Source organism: Astatotilapia calliptera, chromosome 19, assembly GCF_900246225.1.
Source record: "Astatotilapia calliptera chromosome 19, fAstCal1.2, whole genome shotgun sequence".
Taxonomy (NCBI): domain Eukaryota; kingdom Metazoa; phylum Chordata; class Actinopteri; order Cichliformes; family Cichlidae; genus Astatotilapia; species Astatotilapia calliptera.
Window position 1 is genome coordinate 9572297 of NC_039320.1, and position 21890 is coordinate 9594186.

The following is a 21890-nucleotide window of genomic DNA, read 5'->3' on the forward strand; positions in this document are numbered from 1 at the left end:
AACCCCCGAACCAAATGGAGGAAACCCGAGGTGAAGGGAGCCACCAGACTGAAGGAGAAGTCCTATTGGGCTTGGTTAGCCCGTGGGACTTTGGAAGCAGCCAGTAGGTGCCAACAGGCCAAGCAGAATATGGCTTGGGCAGTGCCTGAAGCAAAAATTCGGGTATGAGAGGAGTTTGGAAAGGCCATTGAAAAAGACTTTCAAACTGATGGAAAACTGTTGAGCGACTTGGGAGGGGAAAGCGATACTCTACCTGCACTGTGTATAGTGCAGGCGGAACGTAGCTGACTTCAACTGAGAACATTGTTGGGTGGTGGAAGGAATACTTCGAGGACCTCCTTAATATCAATGGCACATCTTCTGCTGAGGAAGCAGAGTGTTGGGAAGAGGAGGACAACTCGTTTATATTTGAGGGTGAGGTCACTGAGGCAGTAAAACAACTCCTTGGTTGCAGGGCCCCTGGGGTGGATGAGGATCGCCCTGAGTTGCTAAGGGCTTTGGGTGTTGTAGGGCAGTCTTGGTTGACACACCTCCAAATGTTCCATGGAGATCGGGGGCGGTACATCTGGACTGCTAGACCAGAGTGGTGGTTCACATCTTTAAGAACGGGGACCGGAGGGTGTATTCCAACTATAGGGGGATCACACTCCTCAGCCTCCCTGGGAAAGTCTATGCCAGTGTTGGAAAGAAGAGTCCGTTTGTTAGTCGAATCTTAAATACAGGAGGAACAAAGCGATTTTCGTCCTGGTCGTGAAGAACTTGCAACTTAGAAATGTATTTATTGTCATTGTACAGTGTAACACTGGACCAGCTCTTTAGCCTCTCAAGGATACTTGGGGGTGCATGGGAGTTTGTCCAACTAGTCCACATGTGTTTTGTGGACTTGGAAAAGACATTCGACTGTGTCCCTCAGAGTGTGGGAGGTGCTTTGGTAGTATTGATTGTCTTGCCCATTGCTACAGGCTATTCAATCCTTATACAACCATTGCAAGAGCTTGGTGCCCATAGCGGTCATCTGGTTCTGTTGGCTTTATGGGGTGGTTTCCAGCTCACACTGGAAAGGTTCACAGCTGAGTTTAAAGTGGTGGAAATGAGAATCAGCACCTCCAAATCTGAGGCCATGGTCCTGAGCTGGAAAAGGGTGGAGTGCCCACTCCGGGTCATGGATGAGTTCCTGCCCCAAGTAGAGGAGTTCAAGTATCTTGTTCCCAAGTGATGGGAGAAAGGAATGGGAGATCAACAGATGTATTGGTGCTGCGGCTGCAGTGATGCAGACACTATTCTGGTCCGTCGTGGTGAAGAGAGAGCGGAGCATAAAAGCAAAGCTCTCGATCTACCGATTGATTACTACCTTCACCTATGGTCACGAGATGTTGTGACCGAACGAACGAGATTGCAGATACAAGCGGCGGAAATGGCTCCCTCTGAAGGGTGGCTGGCCTCTCCCTTCGCGATAAGGTGAGGAGTTCGGCCACCCAGGAGGGGCTCAAAGTAGAGCCGCTGCTCCTCCACATCGAAAGGAGTCAGTTGAGGCTGTGAGGGCATCTCATAAGGATGCCTCCTGGGTGAGGTGTTCCAGGCATGTCCCACTGGGAGGAGGCCCCAGGGCAGACACAGGGCACACTGGAGAGTTTATATCTCTTGGCTGGTCTGGGAACGTATTGGTGTTCCCCTGGACAAGCTGGAGGAGATGGCTAGAGAGAGGGAGGTCTGAGCTTCTCTGCTGATGCTGCTGCCCCCGTGACCTGGCCCCAGATAAGCAGAAGAAGATTGATGGAAAGATGACTAACATTGCTTTAGGTTAAATATTGCTACTTTTAATTGGATACCAAATTAGGGAAAGTTCTTCTATGTCTTATTTAAATTAAATAAGTTGAGCTTTTTTCATCATTCTGAGCCAGGAAAATATGCTTTCTACCAAATATGCATATTTTGATCCTATCTGAATTTGCTACTAAACAACTGTGATAAATCATCACCAGTGAGAAGAAAGCTAAACCACAAGTGCATCTTTAAAGACACATAAGGAACGATCAGGATGATTGAGGTTTCCATTTAAAATTTCTCCCTTTTATACATAACTGATGTTCTGTTATGAATTTTATTCGTTTAGAACAAATTCAAATAAATGTCCATTTTCCAACATTCTTTACATTTCTAAAGAATTTAGCACATTTCATGTTCATTATATACAGAAGTCAAACAGTTTAATCACGTCTATTGAAGTATAATAGTCAAACCTCTCATGGATAAGTTTACCTTAAAGTTCTTATCACCATTCTGACACCAATATGCATCATTTTTAAAGTAAAGTTTCTACTTTGTGATAAAACTCAATAGAAATAGGAGACATAGTAAACTCAACAGTGTCAAGTGTGCCAGTGAGAAGTTACCTTGTCAGAGTGTTTATTGAAAAAGTCTCTTATGTTCATCTTCCTGTGGACTTTTGACTTTGACCTAAATAAAAAGGTATTCACATTATCACTTAGCAAATAACACAACAGCAATGAGACATGATTTATTGTTGAATACCCACGTTCTCATCAAGCTCATGTTTGTGATGCATATTTCTTCTTCACAGAAAAACATTTCCGTGTTTGCACATGTATCATGAAGATTGTTCCAATTTAGCATTGCCATATTTTGTCCTTCAGCCCTGCTAGTATGCACTTATGAGTGTGCATACTAGCAGTTGGTCTCTGCTTTTGGGTGGATGGTCAGGATAGAGGCCACTGGGATTGAAGGTAGATGGCACAATCAAGTGTCAGATTCAAGAAATAAAGGTGTCATGACATATCCATGTTAGACAGTGAAGAGCAATGTTTACCTCAAATATGAAAAACCCAATGTGGAGGTTTTGCACCAGGTGACTGTTCCTTTTTTCAGGCTTTTGAATGAGTGACACCATTATGTTTTTATCGCCATCTTTGTCTGAGCCACTGCAAAATTTGAAACGACACTGTGGTTTGGTCCAGAAACTGTCTTTCCTGGGAAAATTAAAAAGTGTTTACTGCAGCCGCCTCTCTATGGCGTGACGCAACCCTTCCCCAGGGTTCTTCCACCACAGATCACACAGGTTGTAAATTTTATCCATTATCTCCCTCCTGAGCGTCTCCTCAGAGTCCGCTGGGTCCATGTGTGGCTGGATCATTCTGTCACGGTCTGTGGTGGCAGACCATGGGTATGTGGCGAAGTAAGACCCAAAATGCAGGACACTTTAATGCAAGCAGTGCGTTTATTTACAGTAACTGATAGCAGTCATGGTTATAAGCTTTTATTACAGTCACTTTATAAATGCCTCTATAAAAGGATTAAGGTCCTTTCAGTTGCTTTGGCAGATGTTTAAACCGCTGTCTCTGGGTAAATTCTGACGAAATTATACCACAGCAGGATATAGTTATATAACTTTATAGGTGTTTAGTGAAAGGAATGAAAATAAGTCCTCATGTATGAGTGAGTATAGGGCAGCAGAAGTATCAGGGACATTAAGCCAATGCTGGTGGTTCTGTGTGGTGTAGTTCTACTTACCCTGGGAGGTGTACCACAGCCCATCAGTGTGTTTGATTTGCCAGTTCTGCAGATCAGCCTCCACAGGCTTGGACTCGGTTGTGACAGCTCGATGTTAATGTGGACGCCGCCGGTGAAGTCCATCATAGCCTCTGAAGGAGTTCCAGCAATCATGTCAGAGTAGGAGCCACAAACCCTGACAAAATAATAGTTTGTTTGTTTTTTTACAGATATTTAGAGAAATCACACCTTCAACTCTCATTATGTCTAAGATTAAGACTGCATACTTGGCATAGGCTTTCTCCAGGAGAGCAGGCCAGAACTCATTTTGGTTTTTGGAATGAAAAAGATTAGTCTGCCATTGATTGTTGGTAGTTTGTCATCAATGACCACATCCTCCCACTGCCCAAATCTCCAGAACTGGGGAAAAAAAAGAATGAATCTAGTTTGCCACTCTTGATTTATTATTCAAAAAATGTCTTGTAGCGTGTTGGGGCTCGACCTCGGTCTGTAAAAGTGATGATAGATGAAATGATGTTTTAGGCCAGGGATTTTATTCCCTTTCAGGCCAATCTATTTATTGGGATGTGTTTAGCAAAATAGCAAGTTACTTCCTCCCTTTGGCCCTAAAAGTTGGAGATTCTGCATTTACGTTGGATGGGCAGCAGGCAAAGGCGGGGACTGTGACTTACTGGCCTCTGGTATCATAAACCAGTCATTTATGAGGTTACAATTACACACAGTTTAGTTTTAACATGAAAATGTGTTAAAATAAAATATAAGCAGTAAAATAATTTTAAACCATGTAGCACATGCTTGTTAGCTAGTTCATTCTGCTGTGGTTAAAATACAAACAAAAAGCAACATCTCAAAAATAAATAAATAAATAAATCGGTGAGTATTTTTGATAGGTGTGTTTTTATTGAACACAAGTAGTGATCAATAAAAATATATCTGTCAAAAAATTATAATCAGATGTGTTGTTAGATGTTGGTATTTACACTGAAGTGAAAAATCCCACAGTTATTCTCATCAGCAGTTTCCTGTTCAAAAATATTCTCATGGTTACTAGAGGAAATCATGTGAGGAGAACAATAAATATATATTCATATATATTCACGAATACATTTCACCTATGAAGTTTCCTTGACCAAAATCAAACCTGGAGACTCCGTCAAGTACAAAGGCTGGAAAACAAACAATTTCCTGAAAAAGGGAGAGTGCTGATCAGAGAGTAAAGCTCTGAAAGTCTTAAAAGAAAGGATGCACATTTCTTTGTTAGTGTATCCTTCACAAAAATGTGCATATATTCATGCACACTGAAATAATCTTTCAATTGTTATAAGAGTCACAATAGCATGTTGAAGACTGTTTTGGTTGAACCACACTAAAAAACATCCCTGAAATCTGTTTGTATTTCTAATACAAGATATTGCTTGTATTAGAAACAGTGTATCAAATATCTGTTTCCAGCTGTGACAAACTAAACCAGAAACCTGACTGTGCTGTTTTTGAACCGTGGAATAAGAAATTCTACGTGTAGTGAGACTCAATCTAAATGCAGTGAAAGTACTAAAACTGAATTGCTCTTTTAAAAAATTTGCTCAACATTTTAGTAACATTTTACAATATTAGGATATATACTTCACCTAATATTCACATTTTAGGTGAACCATCAGCTCTACTTTCAAAACACTCACTACTGGTCTCCGTGCTGCAGCTCGGTTTCAGGGTGTTGGCAAGATTCTTACTGCCTAAGCCATCTTTATGTAAAGTAACAATTCTTTTTTCCCATGATTTTGCTATGGTGTGCCATGTTAAACTTCCAGTGACCAGTATGAGAGAGTGTGGTAGCAAATTCAACACACCTATTTCCCATTTGCACCTGGAACCTTGTAACACTCATGAGTCACATTACGCCAGGAAAGGAAAATAGCTAACTGGGCACAATTTGGACATTTTCACTTAGGGGTGTGCTCACTTTTGTTGCCAGAGGTTTAAGCAATAATGGCTGTGTGCGTTATTTAAACGGGACAGCAAATTTACACAGTTATAGAAGCTGTATACTTTAATACATTGTACCAAAGTGTCATATCTTCAGTTTTGTCCCATGAAAACATAACAAAATATTTACAAAAAATTGTAGGGGGTTGCACTCACTTTTGTGAGATACTGTGTATATGAAATGTACAGATATACAAATCCAGGAAAAAAAAGAAAAAAGGAAATAAATATGCAAATAAATAATGTTGTGTGTTTACAGTTTTGGTTATTGCATGTAAAAATAAGTATTACATAGTGGTGGTTAATAGTGGGAAGTCCTTGGAGTGCGGGGTGGAACTGTGTTATCAAGGAACCGAAAGGTGGACCCTCTCCAAACACTCCCTGTTGATGCTGAGGAGGACTAAGTGCTGTGCCTCCTGAAATCAACAATGACCTCTTTGGTTTCAATCACGAAAACGCAAACTTGACACAGAGAGATAGACAGAAAGAATATGACACATGAAACAGAGAAGACAGTGACTTAAACTAATGGCCAGAACACCAAATAAAGTAAAGAGAACAAAACCAAGAATAACCCTTAATACAAAATCAACCAAGCACAACTCAAAAACCCAAATAATTCATATATTTAGCAAAACAAAACAGAAAAAGAAAAAGCTGGGTCAAAATTGACCCAGAACCATGACAGTTTATTTCCTCTGCCAGCTGCACACAGCGCAGCCTCTGTGGTTTATGATGTCTTGTAGGTGGAAACTAGCGAGCTAACTTCCCGCTAAGTTTTAACTGCATTAAATTTAATGCATTCGGTTTTCATGGATGCCTGGATGTTAAACTTAATTGTTACCTGGTAAAGCAGCAACGCGTATACCACATAAAATCGATTCGAGGTCAGCAAGCACAACCTGAATTCATACAGGTGCATTACTGATTTTTCAATGTTCCTTCATTGTTCCTTCAATTGCTCCTGCAGTCAGCTAAGACTGAAGAAGTCACTTGGATGAGTGACAAAACGTTTCTCCCACAAAACGCTACGTCCAGATGAACAGAATCAACTTTTGGAGATTTACTTTTCTGGATGATTGAGAATGCATCAACCCAATTACTGATTTTTGAGAAGATTAAAGGACTTGAAGTGGGCTTTATAGTGCAAAAAATATGGTAGTAAAGTTTTGTTAAGCAAGTAACATCACTATCTTTTACTGCACATGTACACAAGCAAATTACCTTTTCAGTTAACCGATGAAGTCAGTTTTTATGTGAGTAAATATTTTACTTATCATTATCAAAATAAATGCCAACTACCGGTACCATGGCAGTCCTGTAAGTGTAATCAGACTTACTCAAGGTTGTTCAAATATCTAAAACATTTTATATTTAGCAGACAACATACAACAACAGAGTTACATATTTGCACTGAAGTCAAGAAAACTTTTGGGTTATTCTTTCCTCTTGCTTGCTTTTCAGTATCAAGGATTATTCACTCACTGTAACGGTCATGAGAGCTGAAAATGTTTGGCTCTGCCTTCTGATTATTTTCATTCATGTGATGTTTTAATAAAAAACAGAAAGCTGTATACAGAACATTGCACCTGTACATTCAGAAGTGAAAGGGACTAACATGACTTGTGTTACGACCCAGTGATGTGTGTGTTGTGTTATGCCTCCCACGGGGGGGATGGCTGTGGGTATCTTTCCCCTTTTTCTCTCCTAGGAGGTGGAAACCTGGGCGTGGCTGCTGGGTATCCGGGTGGAGTCTCTGCCTGTCCTGTGTGGATCCTGTGTGGATAATTGATGGACCACCTCCGGTACTTAAGGACTTAACGACAGCCACCTGGAAGCTCTCCCCGAGCCTCCACCACTCGACCAAGAACCTGTGTGATGATCTACTGTATGTTAGTGCAGTGTAGAGTTTTGAGTGTATATCTGGTTGGGATGTCTACTTGGTTGTAAATAGTGTAAATAGTATATCTGGGTGGGATGGCTATTATGTTGTAAATAATTGTAAATAGATTGTCAAATAGTGATCACGGGTTGGTTCACCTGATATATCACTGTCACTGCCGCAGCCTTGTAGGCGTGAGAAGCCGTTTTTTTTTTTTTTACACGTTTTCTCCTGTTTTTTCCCTTAGAAAGGTAGGTAAGCGACTTGTCTTTTGTTTGGCTTCTTTTTATTTTGGTGTAGGGAAGCGTAGGGATCGCTAGGGAGTTTTGTTTGTTGTTTTGGCATTGCTCACTGCCGACGAAAATAAACGGCTGCTTACCACTTGAACGGTATTGTTGTCGGTGTACTTACTTGGGTGGGGAGTGGGGGGGCTAACCCTCGTGTTGCGTTTTTTCACTCGCTTGGACTACAAACGTAACATATTTGGGTGCTCGTCATTTCTTTGGTTCTTTTTTTGGGTGTGTTTTTTGTAGTTTGTTTTCTTGGTTGGCTCTGCTTTTCTGGTTGGCAGTTTTTTCTTGTGTGGGGGGTGTGTGTGTGTGTTGGGATGGAGTTTAAGTTGGAAGATTTCACACTGGGCCCATCTGCGGAGAAGTTGGACAGGTGTAAAAAGGCTGACCTCATGCTAATTGCCAATTTTTTTGACATAACGGTGCCATTGAACGCGAAGAAAAAGGAGCTTAAGGAGCTTCTGGGTGCTAACCTGACGGAGAGGGGTTTGTTTGGGGAGTCGGGTCCTGCAGGGGGCGTCGAGCTAGAGGCTGTTGCTGGTATTCCTACCCCACTGGAAAATCTCCCTTCTCTACCTAGTCCTTCTGCGGAAGAGCTGCAGGTAACGCTGCGCATAAGGGAAGTGGAGCTAAAGAGATGTATGGTCTCTCTTACTTCAATGCCGATTGGTGGGGAAAGCTCAAGAGGTATGCACTGCTCTTTCTCTGGAGGACAGTTTTGATTATGATATTATGAAGGCTGCTGTCCTGCGTGCATACGAGTTGGTGCCAGAGGCTTACAGGCAAAGATTTAGAAATGGGAGAAAATCTGCCAACCAGACCTATGTGGAGTTTGCCAGAGAAAAGAAGACTCTGTTTGATAAGTGGTGTCATGCTACAAAAGTGAAGACCTTAGATGATTTGCGTGAGTTGGTGACGTTAGAGGAGTTTAAACGTCAGATACCAGACAATGTGGTAACCTACTTAAACGAGCAGAAGGTTACGACTCTCGGCGCCGCTGCTGTACGGGCTGATGAGTTTGTGTTGACACACAAAGCGGTGTTTTCAGTTCCTGTTCACAGCCCTCCGACTTCTGTCAGCCCGCACAGTTGGTCTCCAAGGGGCACCCGCCGCGCCCCCACCTCATCCTTTGAAAACCGAGTGTGTTTTTTTTGCCGTGAGCAGGGACACCTTATTGCTGCCTGTCCTGCTCTGAAAAGAAAAGAACAGACCGGGAAGGGTGCATCTCCTTCCCCAGTAAACCTTCTACAGACCGACAATCATGCTGTAAAGGAGGTGGCGACACTTCAGAATGACAAAGTAGATGAGGAGTTTAAGCCGTTTGTGTCACACGGTTTTGTATCGCTGATAGGAGATGAACGGCGGGCTCCTGTCAGTATTTTGCGGGACACTGGTGCGAAACAGTCGTTCATTCGTGAGGGGGTTTTACCGTTCTCAGCTCAATCCTACTGGGAGGGAGTGCAGCAGACTGTTGTTCCGCAGTCGCTCCGTCCCCAGGTCCTCAGCTTAGCCCATGACCACATCATGTCCGGTCACCTGGGAATCACAAAAACATACAACCGTGTCCTCCGTTACTTTTTCTGGCCTGGTCTTAAATCTGATGTGGTGAAATTTTGCCGCTCATGCCACACATGTCAGCTTGCCGGTAAACCAAATCAGGTGATTCCAACTGCGCCGTTAAAGCCCATCCCCGTGGTTGGGGAACCTTTTGAACATGTTATCATTGATTGTGTTGGTCCCCTTCCAGAAACAAAGTCCGGAAATCAATATCTACTCACCATGATGTGTATTGCCACCCGTTATCCTGAGGCTATCCCATTGCGCTCGTTAAAAACCCGTGGGATTGTGAAGGCCCTAGTTAAGTTCTTTTCTATCTTTGGACTGCCTAAACGTATGCAGATGGATCAAGGCACAAGCTTTATGTCCAGAGTTTTTGCCCAGGTTATGACCGAGCTCGGTGTCACCCATCACACTTCCAGCGCATATCACCCGGAGAGTCAGGGTGCATTGGAAAGGTTCCACCAAACTCTGAAAAGCATGCTTCGCAAACATTGCACTGAGTCTGGCCGTGAGTGGGATGAGGGGTTGCCCCTGCTATTGTTCGCCGTCAGGGAGACGTGCCAGGAGTCTTTGGGGTTCAGTCCTGCTGAGTTAGTTTTTGGCCACACGGTGCGCGGCCCGTTACGTCTTTTGAGAGAGAGATTTCTCTCAGAGAAACATCATCCGGAAGAAAACATTCTGGACTATGTTAGCTCATTTAAAGAGAGGCTGCATGATGCCTGCAACACTGCTCGTGGCGCGCTAGAAAAGGCTCAGGTCAGAATGAAAACCCGTTTTGATAGAAAGTCGGTAGTGCGGAGGTTCCAGTCTGGGGATCGCGTGTTGGTTCTCCTGCCTGTCGTTGGTTCACCCCTGCAGGCAAGGTTTTCCGGCCCCTATGGCATTGAGCGCAAATTGAGTGAAACTGTCTACGTGGTGTTAACCCCTGATCGTAAGAAGAAAAGTCGCGTCTGTCACATCAATATGTTGAAGGAATACATTGATCGCGAACGCCGGTCACAGTCTGTGTTACCTATCGTGTCGGTGTCCGTCTCTCAACCCTGTGATGATGGGTTGGACGATAGAATCATGTATGATTTTCGTTCCACTTCTCACGTGTACACCACTTTGAATTGGTCTTTCACGTGGAATTCCAATAAAATTGATTCATGTTTGTGGCTGTAATGTGACAAAATGTGGGAAAGTTCAAGGGGGCCGAATACTGTTGCAAGCCACTGTATGGTGATGTGAAAAAGAAAGTACACTGTCTTTCACTATTAAGGTTTTATGTATCAGGAAACACTGCTATGTTGTAAGATTGTTTAAATCAAAAACAATGCATGATATAACACACTGTGTAATTATTTATGTAACAAAGGCCAAGCCAAATAAGAGGTGTGTGGAAAAACTAAGTACACCCCATGGTTCAATAAGCTGTAGAACCAGCTTTAGCAGCAATAACATGAAAGAACATTGTTGCTGCAATTCATTGAGGTTTGTCTGCATTTGTTTATGCTCAACTCTCTCGAGGTCCCGCCACAGTGTTTCAGTTTGTTGTACGCCAACTGTTGGTGTTCATTTGTGATTGTATTTATCTCATTTTACAGCTAATTTATGTGCTGATACATAAAACCTTCAAGTTGACATGTCTGTACGCACTTCAGAAACTTCTTCAAATGAAATTGGGGAGCTGAAATATCACTTTGAATAATTTCAGTACAAAACGCAAAGTGGGAAGTTTCCAGCAATGTTCTTCAACACCCATCTGCCTGTTGCTCGGAGTGATAAATACATGAATGCTCGTGAGGTGATAGAGTTCCTTATGCTGAAGCCTGGTGAATACCTGATTGTGCCATCCACCTTCAAACCCAACGAGACAGCCTCCTTCATCCTCACCATCCACTCAAGAGAAGAGACGTGTTGCTAGTATGCTCACCCTCGATGTCTGAAGATATGACATAAAAAAAAGTTTTGAAACAAAATTTGCATTTGACACATTACAATTGATTTCTATGAAAGTAATGCATATTGGTCTCCCCACAGTGAGAATTCAAATTCAAATGAGCAAAGATATGAGCCAGTTGAAAAGGTTTGTAACAAATCATTTAATTGTGTCCGTGTTATTTTGCTGTTCATGTGTTATTAATGTGAACTGTTGACTCGTCAGGTCACAAAAGTAAAAAACCATCAGGATGAAGAAAACAAGAAAACATTCTTCCGTCAATACTCTGACAAGGTAATTAAAAAAGATCTTTTTGCTAATAATATTAGCCGCATTACTGCAATATTACAAGTTTATATAGCATTATGTGTCTAACGTCTGTGTAATGTATCATGTAGCAAACCAAATCAATTAATGTTTCAGTATGAAGAAGTGGATGCTGAGCAGCTCCAGAGGCTTCTAAATGAAAACATCCTGAAAGGTTTGGCCTTTAAAAAGTCTGTCAAGCTCAATTTAAATTTACTGGGCCACCTACACATGGCTGTTTGGCCATGGGAACCCATTCCATGAAGCTCCTTGTGCACAGTTTTTGTGCTGATGTTATTGCCAGAGGAGGTTTGGAGCCCTGTAAATACTTTTGTTCATATAGCGTAGTTTCCAGGTCTGACCCGTCCAATTTATAAATCAGTATTATTTCCTGTAAGCCTTCATCGGACTCTGGCAAACTCTGGTTTATGAGACTATGACTCTAACTTATTAATACAAAATTAACTGTGGTCCACATGAGTGTAAACATCAGTAATACAGCAGGGTGTGCAAGACCCTCAGTTTCTTAATCGCCATGGCTACTTCGACATGCAGTCTATGACTCTGAATACTGTGGATGACAATTGTGCTACACTGTCTTTGCTAATTCAACTCTGTTTTATTTAGGAGAAATGAAATCTGGAGGGTTCAGCCTTGATGCCTGTCGCAGCATGGTGGTTCTAATTGATGTATCCTGTTATAATACATGTGATACTAGAAAAAGCAGATTAAGAAACTTTGTAGTTTGCCTTTCTGAGCTGTTGAAAAGTAACAATGAATCTTTGTAGGTACATAACAGAAGAATAGTCTATGTGTAAGCAAACCTGAGTGGTCTTCTGTTGATATAACCAGCATTACTCATCTGAAAGACCAGACTAAGATTTGTCCCTTTGCTACCTTAATGTGGGTTTTAAAAGACATCAATCACAGGCAAACTAAACAGTGAGGAATTTGTCCGTCTGTGGAACAAGGTCACCAAGTACAAGGTAAAGGGAAAAAAACAGTCTTAAAACATATATCACTACATCTGCTATAGATGTGAAGATTTTCCCTGATCACAGTTTCTTTTTTTTTTCTTCTCTTATCAGGAGACTTTCTTCCTCACCGACGTTTCAAAAACAGGAACGCTGTCACTGAGTGAGCTGAGGAACGCATTTGTAGCTTCAGGTATATCAGACAAGGATTCAGTATATTTAATATAAATGTAATATGTTCAAATATAAATAGTATGAACAAAAAAAAAAATTCTGTGCTTCATACTGCAACACTGAATCACATTAAATTATGTAATAAAATTCTAGATTATAGTTTAACTGCATAAATTATCATTAGAAAAAATACAAGAATTATAGTATAGTATTGTATAATTAATATATATTCATTATATAGATGATATTGTAAACGTCACAGTAAACATGTTAATGTTTGTACAAAAATTATCATCATAAAGTTACAAGCACACAAACCACTTCCTGGTGCATTTGGATGAGGGGAAATGAGGGTTTCTAATATCTGCAAATACCTGCCCCCCTTGTCCTTATTATCTGGTTAGGCAAAATATACCTTTATCTGTGACTTCTGCTTTATTTGCATCAGCCAGACAGGACAGGTTCAACCAGAGAACCTCCCTCCCTGTACACTACCCATCCCATGAAACAACCAAAGCCCTGAATAGCTCCTTTGGAGCTGGATGAGATTGTTTTCCAAACATATTTAAAGCCTGATGGCAAGATTAGATGATCCCGAGTCCAGCTGTTGGCCCACATCCTACTTACTTACTCTTGATGTCAGGTCATCCTTATGACTTTGCACATGGCTGAATATTGTGACTACTGTCTGTCATCCTCACAAATGGCATGGGATTTCATACCAGCTTAATAATGCAATTAGATAGATGGATAGATAAGCAAACTCCTCCTGAAGTCTGACTGTGTGTGTTCTTCAGGAATGAAGGTTTCAGATGACATGCTCAGTCTGATGGCTCTGCGCTATGGCGCCTCCTCTGGACACATGGCACTGGAGTGCTTCATCAATCTCATGATTCGCTTGGACTGCATGAAGAGTAAGTGAAGCCGAGAAGAAATAACAACAGTAGATGTGTAGATAGCTGAAAATAAATCTCATGCAGTGAGAATGAAAAGTTTTTTCAGTTGAAAACATCTTTCTCGCTTCTAAGATTTGATTAAGGTTCATGATTTGTACAGTTTAAACTCAAAGTTGTGTTCTTCAACAGAAATCTTCAAACAGTTGTCTGATGGAAAATCCATTAATCTCAAGGAGTCAGAGGTAATAAAGTCACTTTAGTGCTGACAGAGCAAACGAATAAATAAATATAAATATTTATACAAAGAAAATGCATTCGTTTAAATGGTGATACTTAAATGTTATTAATAAATAATCTCTGTCTTATTTTCAGTGGATGTACGTTTCCATGTACACTTAAGCCAGCTGAAAGACAGATGCATGTTTCATCTGGAAAACACAAGAAGATATTTCAAAAACTTGTTTTCTGTGAATTAGCTATAACACTTTATTACTTTGAAACAACTAAACACAATAATGTGAAACTATAACAAACACTATCATTTAAAGCTGTAAACCATATGCCTCTCTGCATATTATGTCAATGACTGAATAACTGCTTTTTATTTATAAATAGTATTGCAAACTTGTCAATCTGTGTTTGAATTAGAGATGGCACGATACCACTTTTGTATGTCCAATACCGATACCGATATCATAAATTTGGATATCTGCTGATACCGATATGAATCCGATATAGTGTATTTTTTAATCAATAAAACTGTTTTAATATCTTGCTGTGTTTTGTATAAGTTCATACTGAAGTTTTAAAAAAAAAAAAAAATAAAGCTATTCTGTTAAACCTGTATGCAAAAAATACACTGCACCCAAAATATTTCATAGTTCAGCAAAACTGATCAATCTAATAAACTTAAACCTACTCCATCCTCCTTATTCTGGTATTTTAAAGAGCACTTAGCGGAAATATTAAGCAACCTAACTACGGTAATAGGGTTGCCAACTCCCAGCAAAAAAAAAAAAAAAAAAAAGGGAAGCACCCCCACCCTCCACCTCATGATGCTTAACATCTTTCTTCAACAAATTTGCAGACTGCACAGATGGAACCTTCCCAAAGGAAAAAAGTAGCTTCCTAGGGTATATTAGACTTAATAGTTACTATATACAGTAATGGATTTTATACATTTTACATCAGATTAAAACTTTGGGTGTAAGATTCAGATAGTTATTTATTAAAAGCTAGACATTTTAACTGAGAATAAGAAAGAAAAGTATGTTTTTGTGCCCCCCTTTTCCTGTTAATGCCCTATCGGCCCCCCTGGCTAAATTTTGCTACACCCGCCCCTGCAGAAGAGGCAGGGCTTAATATGGGAATGCTGTACAAACATTCAGAGATGAATTTACACACTTGCTTTACTTCTCTCTGGGATAACTTTCTTGGAGATGAAATGCTGGTTTGGTAGCGAGGCTCCAAACACTCAACCAGACCACCGAGAGGTCTCGCACGCCACAGCCACTCTATCACGTCACGCATACTGCTCGACGTGCTAAGGTTATGAGCTGAGTTACGTGATATTTAATGGATCGGATTACATTTTTGATTTCTCTCCGATTTCTCTCTGATATCCGATCCAGTAATTTAGGTCAGTATTGGACTGATACCAATACGTAATATCAGATCGGTCCATCTCTAGTTTTAATAGAAACAAAATACAGAAGTTAGTGAATGACATGGGACTACTGTATGAATCAAAAATGAATGAAGTGGATGGGAAATTAAACTGATAAGTAAATAAATTTTAAAAAATCTAGGAAAATGGAAATTCAAAGAAAAAAATGTCACGTTTAACTGTACATTTGTTTTTATATGTATTTTTCTATTTCAGCTGCTTTTTAAAATTCCTTTTATATTGGGGAAAGGAAGCAGCAAACTTCATTGGGTCAGTTTCAATCCTAAGATAATAGTGAGAGGTTGCGTTCTGCTTCTTTGAATAAAGCATTTTCTTTGTGATCTTCAGCAATTCTCTTTTTTTCCAACAGCTGGGACCTTTAAAAATAATTTGTCTTGTGGGTTTTTATATATTTAGCTGCATAGCTGCCTGTAAAGTTACATTTTCTTAATAAAATCGTATTTTATATGTAGATTTTTATATGTAGAACTTTTTTCTTACCTAGACACTTTTATGGTTACTTCCCTCTATCACTTTGAATGCTTTAGAAATTTAAAAAATATATAAAAAGTTTCTTGCCAGGTGACCAGTCCAAGGTGTACTCCACCATTTAACTCATTCATTCATGTTTATTCTCTACAGGACCTTCATGAGCTCATCACCTGGAGTTTTTCCAACAACCCAGGAGGAAGTGGATTTGCCTTCATGCTATACCCCAACCCAAAAAAGGTGTGTTTCAGGCCAGTAGCCCTCACAGAGCCTTTGTTTTGCTGTAAGTCTTGTTCCTTCTGCGAAGCAAATAATTGTTCCACTATTTATAAAGCAGATGTGAGTGAAAATGCTGTAAAGCAAACATCCATTCACACACTGTTGGGATCTGTGTGTGTGTGTGTGTGTGTGTGTGTGTGTGTGTGTGTGTGTGTGTGTGTGTGTGTGTGTTTAACAGAGCAGTTTGATCCTCCTTCTTGGTCTCCCTCAGTAATGGTTTCTTTGATTGTATGTATCTCAGAATCTCAGAGCTGGTGATGCTCAGTTGTGTCTGCTGCTTGAACTCGGAAATGTTAATGTTGTGTACCATTAATTGGCTTTTTCTCGGGCCAGTAACTTGATGAATTTATCCTCTGAACTGAGAGAAGTCTTGCTTTATTATTATGTGAGACCCTAACGAGAACCTTTATTTTTCTGTTTGATGGTTTTTTTTCTATGTTGCACTTGAAGAAACTTTCAAAGTTCTTGATATTTAGTAACTAACTGAAGTGAAAGCATAGATTAACTGGTGGCTGCTAGATGGTACTTGTTGCTGCTGGCCTTGTGATGCTTTTATTCACAAGCAGGTTGCCACCGGTAGTTTGCACAAAAGATGCCAACTTGTCTGCAGAAACTCGCTACTTACTCTCTGAGCTGTAATAAGAAACGTCCAAGAAATTCCAATCCAAAGTGGACACAGAGAAAGCAGCAGGATACAACTTTTCAAAATAAAAATTGTATCCTGCTGCCGCAACCAATGGACAACCAAGTGTTACAGGAGGAAAATGGTATAGAAAGTACTTTTATTTTTATTGCACAAAAGGACTCTATAGGACACTAGCATGCTAACGCAAAGTAACCCAAGGATCCAAAGTGATGATAAAACTAAGTCAATGCCGAGACCAGCCCAGCAGCAAGACTTAGGATAATGACTAATGTGTAATACATTATTCTTTGAATAACAACCCCAACACTAATCCCCTTTTTCACAGTTTCACTGCTGCTTCCATGAAAATGACTGGTATTTGTGGAAGCCTGCTAGCAATCAAAGCAATCACAAGGAGATTTTCAGTGCAACGTTCAGAGGTGGGACCAAGTCATTGTTTTGCAAGTCTCAAGTAAGTCTCAAGTCTTTATCCTCAAGTCACAAGTCAAGTCTCAAGTAATGTCAGGCAAGTCAGAGTCGAGTCTCAAGTCACTGGTGTAAAAGTCCGAGTAAAGTCACAAGTCTGAAATTTTGAATTTCAAGTCCTTTCGAGTCTTTAAAAAAAAACCCCGAAAAAAGCATGTTGCAGTTATATGCTAAATGTAAATATTAGACCATGTAATTTTTAAATCTGTGTTTTTCTCAACACATGACAAAATAGTGAACATAGAAAATATATACAAATTGTGAAATTGCACCTCTATAAAATGCAGCTCAATCAAACTTAGCTCCTAGAATAATTTTCACCGACAGTTCTGAGATAAGCCGCATGTTATTCTTGGATGCGGTTGTAGGACCGGCTTTAAAATCGCATGACAAGAATATCATACACATTAAAAAAACTGCATCACCAACGTAGCCTGGACAACATTTGCTAGTTAGATGAAGTCAGCTATCTCATTGTAGCATATTTATATGCATATTTATAATTATACGGTTCTTGGAGTGAGTGCATACACTCATGAAAGTTTAGTAACTTCAGGTCACTGCAACAAGCCCAGGTACAGTTTACCGACGGATGGGTACAGGACCTTGAAATGCACCGTGTAGAAAGTAAAGACCATCGTACGTATCATAAGTTTACCAGTCTCACAAATCGTCTTCATAAATACACATTCGTTAACCGTTTATTAATAGGACCTTTGAGCTCAATGGTAATTAATTAGTACTGGAAATAATTTCTGGTAGCATCACAGAAATGTAGCAGTGACAATAATATTGTATGCTGTAATCGTACTGGGCAATTAGTGATACAAAAAACTGTTTTATCCTGTGAATAAAAGTATATGTTTTTGTCAATGTACCATAATAACAGAAGCGAAACGCAATATTGTGTCAGGACAATTCACTATTTATGCACAATAAACAAAGGAGTCTTGGACTCGAGTCTGACTCGAGTCCACACCTCTGGCAACGTTATATATCTCTTTGCAAACAATGTTATCACCAGCCGGTGCCAGAATACACCCTTTTCCCTAGCAACTGCCAGTTACCAGTGGGCCATTGACTGGTCTCTCCGCCCATTTGAGAGGATGATCTAATATGGATAAAGGTAGCAAAGGTGGGAAGGAAAACTTCCTTTTTAATGTCATCGCCCACTGCTGAGTGTAGAAAAAGGAAAGCATAAGGGACGAAGACAAAGACCATTCGCATGCCATGTGAGAGAAAAGACAAACTTTAATGACATGTAGCAGTGGTATGTAAGTGTCTGGGGAGTTGAAAACAGGTGAGAATAAATGTTAAGAGCGTCATCATGGGAAGCTCAGCAGAATGCTGAGCCTATAACAGCATAAGACTAATCTCAAAAGCAGACAGAGTTTCTCTACAAGCAGCAAGTAAGTCTGCAGTGGAGGATGAAAGTTCTTTATTAAGTTAACATGGTATTTGAGGTGTGTAAGATATCACAGGGTTTGAGTATTTAGGACTTTTATATGTAAGTGAAAGTTTTTAAAATTTAACTCAAGATTTAACAGGGAACCATTGAAGAAACGCTGACATACTGGGAATATGTGTTTCCTGTTAATTTCACTACAGTGTTGTGGATTAACATTCCCTTTGTACCTTCTGAAATGCTTGAGAGGGGAAACTCTTGGTACTGTCTTGGAATATTTACAAACATTTAGCAAGGCTACTGGTGTAAGTAAATTTATGCTGGAAATTATTAGAGTTTCACTGAGCTCATGCTCACTGGGGAGTTTTTACACAAGGAAAATGGTAAATGGCCTGTATTTATATAGCGCTTTTACTAGTCCCTAAGGACCCCAAAGCGCTTTCACATCCAGTCATCCACCCATTCACACACTGGTGATGGCAAGCTACATTGTAGCCACAGCCACACTGACAGAGGCGAGGCTGCCGGACACTGGCGCCACCGGGCCCTCTGACCACCACCAGTAGGCAACGGGTGAAGTGTCTTGCCGAAGGACACAACGACCGAGACTGTCCAAGCCGGGGCTCGAACCGGCAACCTTCCGATTACAAGGCGAACTCCCAACTCTTGAGCCACGATCAAGAGTTGAAGTGTGCCACTTCCCATGATGCTTGATGAGCTAGCCTCTATACCTAGGTGCTTTTCCTCTACTACATACCCTTACAGTTTACAAACACTGAGCTGCAGCTGAATCAATGAATACCTTCCAGATTCTGGTGCCAGAATTTGAATTCATGGTTCATTTGCTAAACTTCTTCTTCTTCTTCTTTTTTCTTTATTTAAATGTATTTACATGAAAAATTTCCAGTGATTTTGAGTGTTTTTGATAATGGCCCTGAATGCTTTCCAAATGATTGAGCCTTATATGTAAAAAGTAACCTGAACCTGAAATGAGGAGTTGACAGTGGGAAAATAAGAAAAAGCCAGATACATATGTGCATAATGCATTTATCAAAAAGAGCTGCATTTGAATAACGATATAAAATCATTTCAACAGTATATTGATTCCAACCACACTGGTGCTTTCTTGCACTGTTGTGTCAATAATGAGTGATGAATTAATCAATAAAGCATCATGGCCAAACATTGCACCCTCACATACAGTAATCTATGTGTGTTTAATGAGCTCAAAGTGCACAAGGAAAAAACATCCTTTATAGCCTTTTCATGTTTTTCTGTTAGAACAGTTACTAATTCAGAGCCGCCTTTTACATGCAAGCACATTCTTGTAGTATTTAATTTTCATTGATTATTTATATTCACGTTATATATCTCAGATTGTTCCCTCTACAATAAGTTTCTGTCTTCTCTGTCTGTCTCAGTAAAAAACAAATTGCCAAGTAAATGACAATTAAAAATAGAAATGTCTACTTTTTGAGAAAAGTTATCTTGAAAGCATTTTGCATTTTGGCAATTATCTAAATGACAACTTAGAGCTTAGCAGGAAAAATATACATGGATATCTTCTTCAGTGCGTGCAGATGAACTGTGCATCAAACGTCCATTCCTTTGCGTTAAGTGTACATCGAAATGTACATCCACTGGAAATAAAGAGAGACCGGTTGTTAGTGCAGTATGTGCAGCCCCTCCACCTATCTCCAAGGACATCCTGGCCTACTCTTCTTGATCACTGGCTGACATGGGAGAGTCTTCAACTGACATAGCTCTCCTCGGACTGCTGAACTATAAAAGCTGGCCAAGATAAAAGGCTCAGTATCTTTCATCCCTCTTTGATGGCTATATTTGTAACTCTCAAAAACTTTAATCATAACAACATTCAAAAAAGCTGCACTTGAGGGATATAAGTGAAATCAGTTGAACTTTTAGCAAATGCCAATCTAAGTTTGCCCTTAACACATTAACAGTTGCTAACTGTCTAACCTTACCAACGTGTTTTAAAATCCCGGACATGCCCTACTTGGTCACAAAGTAGCTCAAGGTATGCACAAGGAGTATGCAACTGTTTCCTTTCGTGTAAAATAATTTATGAATAGTATATAAATTTATTTTCAGTTTTAAAAATAATGTATTTTTCTTTCCTCTGAACTTCAAAATGAATCAACATGTGTTATAAAATGTACTAATGAGAACAAGCTGGCTTTATTACCTCAGACTCTTGAAGAGTCATTGCTTTTCCATCAGATAACTGTCTGAAGATTTCTGTTGATGGGCAAAAATTAATTGAATCTCTTAAAAGATACGTATAAAATTAATGTCTTCCACAACAAAAAGGTTAAAGTTTTCCATTGTGAGGTTGTATTTTTTGATTGACTTACTTCAGATAAATCACAAACAGAAATAAACAGATCATAGCTTGTCCCACTTGTCTTCACTTACTGTTCATGCAGTCAAAGCGAAGGATGAGACTGATGAAGCTCTCCAGCGTCATGTGTCCAGAGGAGGCGCCGTAGCGCAGAGCCATCAGATTCAGCATGTCGTCACTCACCCTTATTCCTGACAAGCACATTAAACACACAAATTCACATTAATGACTTACATTGAGACTTCGGTCAGAAACTCTTAGATTCTAACAAAGTTAACAAGATGGCGCTGGTGAGGTCGGCTGCCGTCACGACTGCTCCGACCACCTTTTCTTTGTCTTTGTTTTTTAAGTTAGTTTTCAGCGTCTCTAAATCGGCAAAATCATCACCATTGGGTACATTAGGTATGACAGTGACACTCTTGTTTCTATTGGTATACAATGTACTCACAATTCGAAGTTTTTAACTCCGGATCCGAGCTGGCCGAGCGAGATCTTGAGGGAGAACAAAGGGAAGCGGAGGCCTAGAGGGAAGCGGCGGCTTAGAGGGAAGCGAGCCGGCATCAGGAACAGGCTGAGAGCTCGTGCACACCGCACACCTCTGCCTAGCATCCTGCTTGCCAACGTCCAGTCACTGGAGAACAAGCTTGACGACCTCAGGGCCAGGATACAGTTCCAGAGAGACATTCGGGACTGCAATCTCCTCTGCTTCACCGAGACATGGCTGAACCCAGCGGTGCCGGACCACGCCATCCAGCCGGCCGAGTTCTTCTCGGTTCACCGCATGGACAGGACACGGGACTCGGGGAAGTCAAGGGGAGGCGGCGTGTGTTTAATGGTGAACAACAACTGGTGCAACAGTGCGAACGTTGTTCCTCTCACACGCTCCTGCACACCAAATCTGGAACTACTGTCCATCATGTGTCGTCCTTTTTATCTACCTCGGGAATTTACATCGGTCATTATAAGTGCCGTTTATATTCCACCACAAGTGGACACGGTCACCGCCTTATGCGAGCTGCATGAGGCACTCACACAGCACCAGACACAACACCGGGATGCTGCGC

At 40.6% G+C, this 21890-nt stretch overlaps 1 protein-coding gene across 1 annotated transcript in view; it reads right to left on the reverse strand.

Annotated features, from left to right (window-relative positions):
- Positions 1 to 20051: 20051 nt before the first annotated feature.
- LOC113012482 (calpain-9-like) overlaps positions 20052 to 21890 on the reverse strand; it is a 31356-nt gene continuing 29517 nt past the window's right edge. The window contains exons 20-22 of the mRNA XM_026152721.1: positions 20901 to 21017; positions 20671 to 20723; positions 20052 to 20104 (exon numbers count right to left, since the gene is read on the reverse strand). Coding sequence (XP_026008506.1) covers positions 20078 to 20104; positions 20671 to 20723; positions 20901 to 21017 — 197 coding nt within the window. The 3' untranslated portion in view covers positions 20052 to 20077. The remainder of the gene's footprint in view (positions 20105 to 20670; positions 20724 to 20900; positions 21018 to 21890) is intronic.